General features: G+C 42.0%; 1 protein-coding gene across 1 annotated transcript in view; it reads right to left on the reverse strand.

Annotated features, from left to right (window-relative positions):
• Nucleotides 1–6,574: 6,574 nt before the first annotated feature.
• Nucleotides 6,575–15,194, reverse strand: part of LOC105926036 (succinate-CoA ligase GDP-forming subunit beta) — a 102,063-nt gene continuing 93,443 nt past the window's right edge. The window contains exon 10 of the mRNA XM_021316225.2: nt 6,575–7,447. Coding sequence (XP_021171900.2) covers nt 7,335–7,447 — 113 coding nt within the window. The 3' untranslated portion in view covers nt 6,575–7,334. The remainder of the gene's footprint in view (nt 7,448–15,194) is intronic.

Raw genomic sequence — 15,194 nt, forward strand, 5'->3', positions numbered from 1 at the left:
CGACGTCTGCGGTTTTAAGATCCGACCGACACATTTAATCCTGACTCCAATATAGCACCGAATCGACCACCTGCACGCGCGCGCGGCGGGTCGTACCCCTTATCAGTCCACTGCCCGGTCAACAGATGCACAGGCAGAAAATTGTAAATATTGAGCCTCGTCCCTGAAACGCGGCACAGTAGCTCGAGGCAATTCAGCCCACTATTACTTTTTTTTATGAACTAATATGTTCATAGTTGTTGCTTCCAAATGACTCAATAAATATCCAATACTTCCGCAGAGGCGGCCTTGAAGCCGTTGTGTGAAAGTGTGCTTCTCGCTGGCGCCGGCTTCCCCCAACGAGCCTAAATGCCGAAAAGCAGCTTCGCAAAGTGGCAATTACAGCTCTGACATCAATTCAGATGCACATAAAAAAAAAAACTACAGTGTTTTGGGATGGCAAAACCGACAATTACAGGGATAGATAAAGCAAGCTACCGAGTGAAAAATGAAACTCCCAAAGCATAATAATTCAGCTTTAATTAAAGGAGCGGCACGAGCAAATGGGTCATTTAAGACAACGGCCCCATCCCGTCACCTCCGGAGTTAAAAGCAGAGGGCTACATGCTAGAAGTCTTTAGGCTGACCTCCAAAGCGTCTCTTCCCGCTCCTCATCTATATTTATATGAGAGAGCGGCACTAATTTTGCTCAGTAAATCAGTGGGCACATTTCGTTCTGACCTCCAGCTCGACACTGAATTAAACAATATCAGGGGCCCCGAGAAGCCCGCTCTTTAACAAGCCTTAAATTCCTCCGTCCAATCCATCAGCGGGGATATTTCTGACACACGCAGGGAAGAGCATGAAATAAGGCAATTATTGAACCCTTCAGCCCATTTTTACGGCTTGGCTGGCTGGCTGCAGTGCGGAGATACACAGATTTCTTTGCTCTCCAGATGATTCCCTGCGATAGAAATGCTAAAAAAAAAAAAAAAAAAACAGAATACCTTTGCGGACAAAAATAAGCTGCAAGTTATTATCCTGTTAATGCACATCACTTCTGACTGCACGGAAAACAAAGATGTGGAGCAAGCGCACCCAGGAATCACCAGAGGGCCTCTTTGGAGTCTCCTTGACTTTGTTCAAGTAAAACAACCCAAGTTGCGGCGGTTTGAGAGTTCCAGTTTGAAACAGAAACTCGCTGCTCTCCCAGCGCTCCTCTCTGGTGAATACAGTGGGGCTCCGTCTGTGTGTGCCTTTCATGGAGGTGGCAGTCGATCCTGTGAGCCTGGGCGTCCTCTCAGATTGCCTGACAGATAATCCATCACACAGTCAGTGTGTCTGACAGGAAGAGGTCTCAGTCAACTCTCTGTCTCACACACATGCCCTATAAAGGACAGTCGCCTCCCTTCAGCTCTCCCTTGGGACGGCAGGCACTCCGGCTTCATTAGAGGGGAATGAAGGCCGGCGATCTTGGGAAAATAAAGTGTTGTTTGTGAACTCCAAACAGGGGGACAGAGCCAAAGAGACTTGGAGGAAAATACAGACCTGGAAAAGTATTCACACCCCATTGCATTTTTTTTCCCCCTACTTAATTTCATCACGTTACAACCACAAGGTTTAATGTAGCTTTAAATGTCATCATTGGAATTTTATGTGTTAGAGACACACAAAGTAGCACACCATCTTCAAGTTGAAGGAAAACGACAGAGGTTTCACTTCTTTATTTGTTACGAATAAAAACAGAAAATAGTCACCGAAGCAGCCAATACGCCCATGTTGACTTTGTAGGGGATGCACAGATCCACTGCTCAGGTAGGAAAATCTGTCCGGCAGACTGGGGCTCTATCCGTATATCCTTAATAATGCCTCCTAGCTCTTGTTCTTTGACCTTTCATGGGGTCAACAGTAAGATCTCTATCATGGATAGGAAAGGAGCTTCGGACTGCTGTGCCCATTTCAGACAGCCTTTAACTCCGACGTCGTTAAGTGACGGAAACGCACATGGATGATGTGAATCAAATCCGGGGCTTCCAAAAATTAACAACAAAGTGACTGTTCTCTATTCTTCAGACATTTTTCTGTTGATTTTCGTGAGGTGGGCTGTGCTTATATGTCATGTCATGCAAAGGATTGTGGGATACCTTATAGCTCCTTAGTGTAAGGGACGCCGCAAGGTAAACTGACTGCAAGAGGAAGCATACAGGCTCCTCTTGCAACCTCCTTCCTTACTGACTGCACTATTCGGACAGCACTTATCATGTCGACCGCTAACGCACATCTGCTTTGGCTAAAGAGTCCTCACTCAATAAGGGCATTTGGATGGACCCAAAGCATTTGTCAACATGCTATATCCAGAATTCATGGAAGAGTAAAAAGATGAAAACTATTGTTAAAAAAACACAATAAAAGTTCTGTTTGTAGTTTGCCATACATGATGCAGTGGAAACAAAATGTAACTCTTCAGTTTACCTGCAAATAAGGCTACGTGTAGCAGGAAACTAACGTGCTGAAACTACCACCTCCACATCAAACATGGTGGCAGCAGCATGTTGCTGCGGAAATGCTTTTTTCCAGTAACAATGGGGAGTTAAAGGGAAGTCAGTCGAAGCTAAATATAATAAGGAAGACTACTAGAAATGAGACTGAGGAGAGCTGTACTTGCAGCTAAAGATAGTTCAAAAAAGTACTGACTGAAGGGAACAAAATAAAAACCATAATTTACAGAATTCATATTGAAAAACAACCTTGTACAACATGTTTCATTTTCTTTTCCCCTTCACAACCATGTGCTATATTGTGATGGTCTAAAATCCCCAAAACATACACTGACGTTTGAGATTTTGAAAGGACAACATGGGAAAAAGTGCAAGAGGTATGACTTTTGTCATGACTTTAAGTTTATCATCTTAGTATACTTGAGAGAAACAAGTGATTTGTCATTGAAACCTTGACCCATAACAATATTCTCCTTCACCAAATGAATAGTAAATCATTTTTGTCATTTCCATAGACATTTTTCTCCAAAGACAATAATTGAACATGAACTCCAGCGGGTCCTTTTTCCCAGAGTACGTGTTTGTCTGTGAAATGCGATAACCAAGGCCCTGTACAAAAGCAGAAGAGCAGGTAAAGATACCGACTGGAGCTGGTGGCAAAGTGTCATTATCCACGGGGATAAATATCATGTACCCACATGGACTGAAAGGTCACTAAAAGAGAAAGAAATTACTTCAAAAGCAACATGAAGACATCCGGTTTCAGGTTTTAAAACGAATACAGGGACAAAAACCTTAATTTTAGGAGACGTTGTAAATGGAAATTTTACCAGGGCCATAAATGGGTCTTCCAATTGGACAAAAGCCCTATCATATTACTAAACTCGTAAAAGGACATCTTAGTCAATGTTCTGAGAGACAATCTTATATGCGTGTTGGCGGAGCTGATGTGTGCGAGCACGGCAGCCTACACACGAGCCTCAGTTAACCCAGTTCCATCGGGACGAATGAGTCAGAATTCCAGCTGGCTATTGTAAGAAGTTTGTATTATTTTGACATTTAGCAAACAGATACAATTTAGGAAATCTTACCTCACCTAAAAGAGGAAATACTTGATTTAAGTTTCTTGAGGGTGGGAAAACAAAGGTGGAACGCACTTTTATAGGGTATGTAAATATGTTGCTTTTAACTGCATGCATTTACATTAAAAGCTTCGTCTAAATTCACTGTACATTGTCAGATCGACACAGTAAACAGACAATGCCCTGTGGGTCACATATTCTTAGCATCCTATCCTGTTACTCTCCTAAGAAAGAGACATGCAGGCCAGTGGAGATGAGAATGAGGCAGAAGGACTTACTAGCACCTACATGCTGAAAATGCTTCAAAAGTTTTGCTGCCTTGCTGACACATCGTCCCCCTCTGCTGACCTTCTGGACATATAATTGGACGCCTGGGTGAAAAATGTCTGAAAATGTGGAGCACACACTGCAGAAATCTGGGTTCTTGTATGCCGGCCCTCTGAAACATTTCACTAACGGTCATGGACGAGAAGGAAATGCTGAACTTTTTAGATAAATGATGCTTAAACTAATTGCCAGTAGTGCTCGGACGCTGCATTTCGAAATATTTTTAGTAGTAAAGTCTGAAGCTCCTGGCTAGCTTTCACATCCGACAGATCAAATTACAAAATACGTCTACAGTTTTTCCAAGTGGCTGAACGGGCTGTCTTTGTCGGAGATGCTGGAGGGGCTCCTGCTGAGGTTCCTGGTTTTCAAGAGTCTGGGTAACTCTGAAATATTTAATCCAAAATATATAAAATATATGGATGGATGGATATATAAAATATTTAAGCAAAAAAAAAAAAAAAGGTGCCAAAACACACGCACGTGAATATCACTAAAGTAGCTCAAATTACTGCGACCACATTTAGTGCCGATAGATGTGTAAAAAATATATTAAAATTTTTTTATTATACAGTGGCATAATCTCACTCTGATTTTCCTTGGGAAATTCAGCATTTGAATTTTTTTTCCAGTGGAGGTAAATCCAGTGTTAACATGAAAACCTTCACTTTCTAATTGCTGGCACCCTTTTTTTGCCAGTAGAGCAGTACTTAATCTTCTCCCATAATGCATCACAGGGTTGCACCACACAGAGAGGAGTCTTGGATCATTTGTCTCTGCACAGGCTCTACAGATCATCCAGAAACCCTCTTCTTTTCCTCTGCTCACCCCAAAGGTTCTCTACAGAGTTTAGGGAGTAAAGACTGAGATGGTCATAGAAGAAGAATGCCTTCAGTGTTGATTTGGGTCTATGTTCTGGATTAAAATTGTGCTGAAAGACTACATGACAGCCCATTTAAAGCCTACTGACAGAGTAAACCAAGTTTTTTTTAAATTTTATTTAAAATCACCTTCTATATTTAAGAGATCACGATTCCATGTAGACCAACAAAGCTCCCAGGACCTCTGGAGCTGAAGCAGGCCCGCATCATCATGATTCATTTTTCTACATCAATCCTTTGCTTTGAGGTACTCCAGCAGTGACCAACCTGAGTCCCTTGGAGCCATTGTCCTGCATGTTTTCCATGTGTCCCCGCTCTTATACAGCTCAATTAATGACAGATGATCTTTGTATGTATCTAGGATCTGCAGAGGCCCGATGAGCTATTCATTTGATTGAAGTTAAACCAGCAGGACATCTAAAACTTGCAGCACGCCACCTGTTGACTGCAGACACATCTGCACTCGTTAACCAAGAGTGTTTGCCATTATAAAAAAAAAAAAAAAAAAAAAAAAAAAAAAAAACAAGACTCAAACTTAGTCTCATCTGACCAAATTAACTGGTCTTTTAACACTTAAAATTTACTTTATATTTATTTACTGCTTTTTGTTTAGTCTGCTTCATTCAGAACTGTGAACTCCACAGTCTGTCCAAGCGTAGATTTCCTAACATCCCTTCTGCAAAGTCTCTGCTTGTCTAATGTGATAAGGGGACAAAAATAAACAGGCAACCTGTCGCGCTACACCCAGGCTGCAACTTCTGAGTTATATTGTCGCTTTCTGCCCCATGAAATCAGAACGTATAAACAAGTATTGATTCTCTCTTCATGCAGACATTCATGGATTCACTGTGCTGCGATGCTAAGCTTGAATAAAAACTCCAAAGCGGTTTAGTTTAACATCGTTACGCTTATTGTTGAGAAACAATAAGAAAAAAAAAAAACTTGGGGTGTTGCTTTAAAACTGACCTTCTGGATAAATATGCACATACAAATGTCCGCTGCTCAGTCTTCTTACCGAGCCTTTTAAAGTGCCTTTGTCATGATATCATGTGAGCTAAAATCTTTTTTTTTTTTTTAAGACTACACTTCTAAAACTATCAGAGATGCAATGTTTATGAAGCTGTCATGAAGAAATGTTTATGCAGATGCATGTAAATAAAGTTAAGATTTAATGTTAATAATAGACTGTTTATGGTGCACTATCCTTCATAACAACCGAGAAACTCTGTTCAACTGAAAAAAAGTAAGTAGAAATGTAAAAAAAAAAGGGGGAAAAAAAGAGAAAAGTATTTGGGTTGCATTTATTTTAGAGGGATTGTTAGTGGTACTAATTTACCGAACAGGGGACTGTGGACATCATTTTCATAATTTAGGATTCCCCCCCCCCCCCCTCGAACAAATAAACTCCAATTCAAGCCTGTATTGTGTAGTTTTATCAGATAGATTATGCTGCTGCAATACCAACAAATATCTATTTTCAGGCTTCTTGCACATTTTTTTTTTTTTTTTTAGAAATGAAAACTAGCAGTGTGTATGATGCGCCAACAGAAAAGTTATGAAGGCTGCGCCGTCTTACCTGGAGCTCTGAGTCAACAGCGCTGGAAGTCAAGGACAAAATGAACAAAACGCTGAGGCTCTTTTCTCAAACAGACACGTCAACCCGATCTTTTTTTTTTTTTTTTTAAACAGGCAAAAACAGAGGAGTCAGGGATTCATTTTCTTCCACTGACTTCCCAACTTTCTGTCTGCCAGCAACTTTACACAGAGAGGACAGGAGTGCAAAAAAAACAACAACAAAAAAACACACAAATCATTTGGAAATATCTGTTTTTAATCTCTTAGATTATGTACACAACTTTCAACCTTTATTTGAGTCATCAGTTTACATTCATGATTATATAAAATATTTTCATCATTTCACAAAGAAACCAAACAGAAATCAAAGAGCGGTCATGACCCTTAAATCTTCATTCCTCAGGCACATGTATGTGGAATTAGCACTTTAAACATAAGACATGATGTAGGAGCTCAGATGAGACAAACCTAAGGCGCTGTAAGTAGCACGGGCCTTGAAGCGGACAGTCTGCATCCCAACTTCTTGCCTCCTTTAGTTTTAGTTACACTGGAAGAGTTCACAGTTTTTTTTGTCAGCCACGCTGTGGTTATATAAAGTACAAAAATGTCTTTTATTTCCATAAAAAAAATGAATAAATCAACACAAACACCATGATATGCTGAGAGATGAGTATGTTCGCACAAGAAAATGGAATGCTATAATGAACGCTATAAACTTCAATCCATTTTAAATCCAAACCCTTTTAGAGTATCCCCTTCAAAACTGAAATTCAAATCTCCCCCAATTAACATAAAATAAGAATAACGGTTAAAGTAATTAAAAGCAAGTAGTTAGTTTTCAAAAGTAAAATGCTTTAGAAACGTTTGATACGGAAACTGAGCCGAGAACTCCTTTAAGGTCTTAAAGAAAAGCGTGTAAAGTGAGTGATGGGTAAAAGCACGGAGGTTCTGGAGGTAAAAGAGAAGGCTGCTGGCGGGAGGTCACGAAGTGCTCTCTACTTCCTGATGGCGGCCACCGCTTTCTTTGCAGCATCGTCCAAGTCGTCGGCTGCTGTGATGGGCAGGCCGCTCTCGCTCAGGATCCTCTTGGCCTCGTGCACGTTGGTCCCTGACAGAGAGGGGGGGAAATAAAAAAAAAAAAAAACGCAGTTAAAGCAGGAAGCGAGGGAAATGACCCAAATGAAGACGTTTTACCAAGCTTTGACCTGATCTACCATCTGCAGTAACAAAAAATAAATAAAAAAACAGAAACAGGCTGCATGACAGCGGAAGAGCTCCTCAGAAGGAACCGGCCTACAGAGACGGGGGGGGGATGCAGTTATGGGTCAATGATGGGACATTCAGCTGCTGATCCGAGAGCATCTTTGGGCAGAGTACCAATTTGTGCGCGTGTGTGTGTGTGTGTGGATGCTCCCCTGGCTGCAGGGAGGACAGGGGGAGCAGGTGCTGGGTGACACGCTGCTGATCACAGCCTTGGTGGACCTGAAAGAAAAGCCAGAACCTCCTGGAGGGATGTGGGTAATCCCCGAGCTGCTGTGACACGCTGAATGGGCTCCATGCTGCTCAGCCAAATGCAAACCTGACAGCGAAGTCACAACACAGAGCGGGGGAGAGGGGGGGGCCCCGCGGTGGGAGAGAGGGCACCGAGGGGGAGGAGAGGCGGTTGGTGAATGGTAAAGAGAGGGCAACGGAGCAAAAGGTCAAATGAAGCAGTGATGCCCCAGTGACTGCTGCAGGGAACAGGTAAAATCCAGCTGGTTTTGTGGCGTTTACTGATTTTACACATGGCAAAAAAGTCAATTTACATAATCCGCCTCGTCTGATCAAAAGCTCTTAACCTGGATGAGCTGCTCTTGTTTGTACTGTTGCTTCTGGATCAAAACTCGTGTTTTCTCACATTTTGGGGACGGCTGCGGTTCAGGAAGCAAAGAGATCGTCCGTCTGCCACTGCGCTTGTTATATTGCTCATAGGCATAAAGATAAACCCTAACCTATCCATATTGGCCTTTATAACTGTGCAAATTGTAAATGTGATGTTCACAAAACAAATAAATAGGGGTGTAGTTAAGACTATTCCAGCAGTTAACAGATGAGAGGTGGGTTCAACCTGAACAGGAACTATAGAAGTAAACCGGAGTACAGAGGTAAAAAAAACCAACAACAAGCATTTATTTCACATAAGATGCAGAAGAGTCAATTAAGAGAGGTTTAATAGAGAAATAGGACATGGCTCATTTAAATATTGCTGATGTTTCAGTATTTATCTACTGGAAATGATAGAATATCGGCACAATCTATAAGCAGTCCTGATAATAAACAATTTGGTGGCCATAAATGAGTCCATCCTTAAAGTGCCTTCTAAAAGCATTCGTGTTCTTTGAACCCTTTAGAAGAATAAACTTCAGACATGGAGAAGGAGCTCCGGTCAGATGGGACCTAAACTAAACTCTTTCCCCTTCATGCAAAATCAGGTGTGGCCTAAAACACGGCGGTGGCAGTATCATGCTGTGGGATTGCTCGTTAGCCGGTAAGGGGATCTGTTCAGAGTTAAGGGGATCTGTTCAGAGTTAATGGGACGAGAGAAGACGATAAACATTTATCTGGCCTCTCTTCCTCATCAAAGAAAAGTATTCAGAGGCTGTGAAAGAGTAGAGGCAGGACGGCAGCCCTAAACATCACAGCCATGGCTACCATAGGATGGTTTAGACCAAAGTGTGTTCATGTGTTAGAAAGGCCCAGCAACCGTTAACAACAAACAATCATCCACTTTAAGACAGAAAAAAAAAAATACTCTTGGGCTTCGAGTTTTCTGCTTAATTAAAAACTTTTTTTTTTTTTTCCAGATTAATTTTCCCAGGTGGACTTTATTTACCAAATCAATACCTGGTTAACTCATCTCCTGCGGGTGAACGACCTCGCTGCAGCTCAAGGCGCTCTTGTTTTGGTCAAACCCAAACGAGTGGCGGTCCGGCCCAGCTCCAGCTTGACCTCGGCTCCCCTGGCTGGCGTGTAATTAAAACGGCGAGATATGCCAATTCTCCGGAGACCCGACCGCCCTGATCAATAGACCTTTCACGGGGAATTCTATTACCAGGGCCACTTAGCGCCTAATATTTCACCTCTTTTGTCCAGTCATACAATAAGTCGCTCCGTACACATTTTCTGCAAGCTCAGACTCCAAACAATCAATTCTGTGATGTAATTAATTAGGATGCGAGCAGGAAGAGACCTTGTTCTGACACCCAGACGGGGGATAGGGTGTCCCAAGTCGTTTTCTCATCAAGCGGCGGCGGACCGTGTTCTGGGTGTGCTGGCGTCTCAGTTGCTGACGCTGTCGCTCACAGACAGGGGAACGGTGCAGGGGCTGCTCACTTTACATTCAGCAGACTGACCAATGAGCTGCTCTGGGATTGATGGATCTATAATGCTATGCTGTCAGACTTATCTGCCAGATGATTAATTCAACAAGCTTAAAACAACACTGGATAAAAACAAAAGCGGAGAAGCTGTCACTGCAAATGCATTATACAGGAGCTGCTCCTAAAAAGACAAATAAGCAAAGGGAATGTGCATGAAGGAGGGAAATAATTTAAACGCGTGCATTTTTTTTTTTTTTTTTTTTTTTGCTATTTTTCCCCCCCGCCAAGTGCATAAATATTTATGAGCAGCAGTGGTGCGTGCCACGTTGTTCTGGTGATGCATCTGCACTACCGGTGCTGCTCATGTAAAGTGTGAAGGCAGGGAGTGACACGTCTGCGGGAGAGAGGAGGAAAAGCCATGCGTCTATGTGCCGCCTTTTCTGCACGTGTGTGCGTGACGGCTGATTGCAGTTCCGCTGCGAGCGGCAGGGAGCACTGATGGCTCACAGCGGCGGCGGCCGGGAAGACGGAGCCCTGCTGGATGCGGCATCGCTGGATGAGAGCAAGTGACCGCGGGAAGAGGAGGAGGAGGAGGAGGAGGAGGAGGAGGCGGCCCATGTATATTCATGGGAGTGCTCACCTGCAGCCACTAGGTGCTGCCAGAGACCTGCTCACAGGCTGGATGGGCCACCGTGCACTGAACATTATGCATGACAAGATTATTTACTTAGTAATTCAGCTTAAATTGTTGACCTTATTACATACATACCTTCAATAGACACACAGAGGCATATATTTTGTGAATTTCTATTCTTATATAGGATGATTAGGGCCTACAACCTGAAATTTAGTTTCTCGAAAAATTTAAACATTACATATGAGATAGAAAAATGATTTTTTTAGCAGAAAAACCATCAGCCTTCTGAGAAGTACGTTAATGTACCACACGGTTTAAGCAGCCAGTATTTACAATGCATTAGCAGCTTTCGGCTTTTCTGCGTTTCTTGGTGCAGCTGTCTCTCAGTTTCCTCTTGACAATACCCTAAAGCGGGGCCGGTTTCCTGGACCGTTTAGATGTGTCCCCGGTCCAGCACACCTGAACCAAATGGCTGAATTAGCTCCTTGTTATGCAGTCAACTCCTCCAGAGTCCTGCTAACCACCTGATTATTTGACTCTGGTGCGTTGAAGCAGAGACGCGTGTAAAAGTTGCAGGTCGCCGGCCCTTGAGGACCACTGTTGGTTTGCCAGCCAATCAATCACAGTGACACCGTGGTGTGCGCACCAGCCTCTGGCATCTTTGGCAATGTGGTCAGCTGCCGCGTCCTGCTCTGAAAATGAGATCAGCATCTCCGTACAACTCGTCATCAGAGGGAAGCATGAAGGGCCCAAAGGTTTCCAGGTAGATGGCTGCGCTGACGTCGGACTTAATAAAACCCAGTGAGCCGACACCAGCAGATAACATGCCTACCCACATCCTCACTGACAGCAAACCAGGAACCTTCACACTGGACCTCTACTCTCCTCCCAAACTCATAAATGGACTTTGCTTAATCTTCTCCCTGTCCCTCAAGCACCTTTTTCTACCACCTTTTTTCCTTCCACTCAACTTTCTATTAATATACTACAACACACCATTCATCATCTTTAGCAATGGCTGTAACAAACGTTAATGGGGGAGTGCTGGCCTAGTGGTTAGAGCAGCGCGCTTGCACTCAGTGAAGGATGCAAGTACCCGGTTCGATCCCTAGCGCCTGCACTCTGGGTCCCTGAGCAAGACCCTTAACCCTGAATGCTCCCCAGACGCCGCACATGGCAGCCCACTGCTCCCCAAGGGTGATGGGTTAAAAGCAGAGATACCACATTTCGTTGTAATGTATGTTTCAATGCATGTTTCAATGACAATAAAGATGATATTACTATTACATATTACTATTATTACTAAACAATCATTTCTATTAAGTCTATGTTATAAACCCCTAAATTTTGGGTTTCCATTAGCTGTAAGCCACGATCAGACGTAATAGAAACGATACCTTAAAATACATCACTCTGGATGTAATGGAGCCTTATTACATGTGAGTTTTACTTTTTAACCAGGATGTCATCATTACTGATGAAATTCTAATTAGCTGGGAATCATGAACTGCAAAAAATTGTACTTTGGCTGACCCTAACAACTATATTGCACTTTATAGCTCCAACTCCAAAGCTAATAAAACGTCTGTTAAATAAGCATCATTTTAAAGTTGGAACTATGTAAATGCCAAACTCTAGCCATTTCATAAACTCTTTGGAGTCTGTTTGAATTGGGAAATATTGAACTAACGCATTGGGGCACAAGTGCAAAAACAAAACCAAAAAACCAATGGCTGCAGGTGGTATTCAGCTGTGTGATACGCTGCCACTTTGCACCATGTTTCTGACGGACCTCTGCTCTAATCATGTACCTCACCTACGACACTTGACAGAGTGTCACTTTAATCCATGATTAAATTACAGGCCCACGATTAAATAGCATAACAAGGCCTGGGACTGCATGACGTTCCCTAGTGGAGAACTTCTATGATGCAGCAGAACGTAAAACGGGAAACTGGAAAAAAATATTTTGTCGTATTAGTTTTATATACATTAAGGACAAAATGTGGAATGTGTGCATTGGTGCAGATTTTACAAAAATATGAGTGAAGATAACTGATCTTCGGTTTCTGTTCGCTTGTTTGCAGAGGACACAAAGAACGCTCAGCCTTTAGGAGGCCTACATCACCTTTCACTTAATCCACCGTCAACCCAATTAATGGCTTAGTCCAAGTCCATGATTCTAAAACTGTAGTACAAATACCACTGGTGGTAATTGCAATGCCTTTAGTGGCACTTAGACAAAATGCGGTATTGAGTATTTATGAGGTAAATATGAATGAACTCTAATGCAAACCAAAAATGGCCCAACAGGCAAAAATATGAGATTTTTACTTTAAACAGAAACTTCTCAAAAGAGAAAAGCAGTGGACAGAATTGAATGAACTGAAGTGGACGACGGTGAGTCATCAACACGGGCTGCTGGCCAGTTATGTTGTGTTCAGGATGCCTCTGAAGTCAGAGATGGGTCTCAGGAATGACATCAAACCTAAATGAACTATGTTGCAGTTTTAAAATGGGAAACCCAGTGAGATTTGTTCATTGAGCGAGTTGCTGTTTAATAATTCCTTATACATTCTTTGTGCCATTTCTGCCCCTTTCAGCAGATATGGTAAATGGCCTGTACTTATTTTAGATCGCCTCTTCATCTTACAGTATTTGCAAATGTTTGAGCTAAATGCTAATTTTAAAGCAAGCTAATGATGTTTTTTTTCCTTTGCTATTTGCATTTTTTTTATCACATTAGTTACACGTTCAACAAATGATGCTTTGTAGCAGTGTGGAATTTTTACTTTCTGGAGCTTTTCTATTAATTAGAAAATTTCCACATCTGAGAAAACAAACAGAACAGATAGTGAAATATTAAAAGTTTTTTTTGTGTCCTTTTTATGACACAATACAGCAAACTGAAAAAGCCCAAATCAGGATGTACTACTTCTTTTAAAACATCTGTCAGCGCAAAAGTATTTGGAAAACCTGTTTAATCAAGTGGTGCTTAAAATAAAAAGGATCGAGAACCATTTGCAAGCACTTATCTAATGCCTTAGTCTAAGTAACCTCACCTAAGCTACGTTCACACTGCAGGCAAATCTGACCCAAATCTGATCTTTTTGCGACCCATTTCTGCCTGTTTTTTAATGGCAGTGTGAACGTCCCAATTCTAATCTTTTCACCCCAAAAACAATCAGATTTGTGCCACTACTATATATATTTATGGTGCTAAATCCGGTAAGTATCAGAAATCTTTTCAAAGCGTCTGCAGCCTGAACGGTCATGTTGCATTTCATCCGTCTTTTACATCACTGTCCAGGTTCCCCCTACACATCCACACAGACTTGTCTACAGCAGTAGCAGTCATGGCTCCACCAGAGACCATTGTTAATAGCTGTGCTGTTTTCTTCTTACCTTTTCCCTTCTTGTTATGACGTGGTCTTAATATTGTCGGCTCCCATTACTCAACAACTTCATACTAACACAGAATATTACTGTTCGAGAAAAAAGCAGCCAATATGCGCTATTAGATAAAAAAAAAAAGCTTTATTGTACACTTCTAGTAAAAGTTACATCCATCATTACCTCTAAACACTGCACTGCTGTAGCAGAATTAGCAAAGACTCCTGCATAGGTGTCGAAACGTTTTCAGTATTGAGCGAAGGTCCAGTTGCCTCCGATTTAAGCCTGTTTGCTGCTGCGACGACCCGGATAACTGAGAATTTGCACAGGCAGCGTGACGTCTTATTCTGTTTTCTGCGCATGCGGGTTGCTTTATGGTGTTGAACCGTTCAGACAGGAGTCTGATGGTGGTTTAATTTGTAGCGGTAATGACCGCGGGGGAAAAAAAAAAAAAAAATCAGATTTCTGCACAAAATCGGAATTGAGCATCTAGACCTGCAGTGTGAACACTATTATTTAGTTTCAATCCACATAATGAAAAGAGTCAATTTTTTTTTTTTTTTGACAACCGGTGTTGCAATATGAGCAAGGTGTGCTCAAACTTTTGACTGGTAGTGTATAAACTACTCACTGTTGCTTTAATGAAAAAGCCTCACTATCCTGACAGCTATTGCTTATAATCAAGAAAAATTAGGGGGAAAGTGGCCTCTGTCTAATATATAGAATTTACATGACAAAACAAATGTATAAAATTAAATAATTAGCCAATAGAGCTCCAAATGTCTTTAACACAGAGCATATTCTTGCTCAAAAAGGGTTTCTATATAAAACAGCGTTATATTCTACAGCTCTGGCTGTGATACCAAATTTCATAATGTTTCGGCACCAAGCAGAGTATTCCCTTTACATTCCAGGACGAAGGAACAACCCCCACCCACCCCCCCAGGCGTGTCCAACATCAAATGCCTCTCATTTGAAGGCAGAGCAGGGGGCTCCTCAATGCTCCAGAAGGCTCTTCCTTTGAAGTGCCGGCCAGTCATTAATGGACGTTTTCATCTCTTTTAAACTGTCTAGACTGCTGTTTAAGAAAGAAGCGGCACGGCTAAGTCTACAAGATTTTAAAAAAATAAATAATTTGACACTGGTTTAATCTTTGGGATCACGTTTTCTGTTCAGTATAGATTCTAACAAAAAGCCTAATTTGTCAACCAACAGCAGAAAAGTATGTACGACGCGCAGGGTTTACTTTGATAAACGAAACGCTACAGGAAGAGCGCTGCCTTCTATAGGCAGAAAGCCGAGTTCCCTGTTAGTACACCCTGTGCAGCACAATGGATTCGGCTGCAGCAGCCATTTAAAGAATAATGGCTCTGACACTACTGAAGGTCCCATTTCAACCTTATTAGGGTCTAAAATCTCTTCTTAAATAAGCAAGAAGACACCTTTAAGCAAAAATCAACCTGCAC

This window comes from Fundulus heteroclitus, chromosome 20, assembly GCF_011125445.2.
Source record: "Fundulus heteroclitus isolate FHET01 chromosome 20, MU-UCD_Fhet_4.1, whole genome shotgun sequence".
Lineage (NCBI taxonomy): Eukaryota > Metazoa > Chordata > Actinopteri > Cyprinodontiformes > Fundulidae > Fundulus > Fundulus heteroclitus.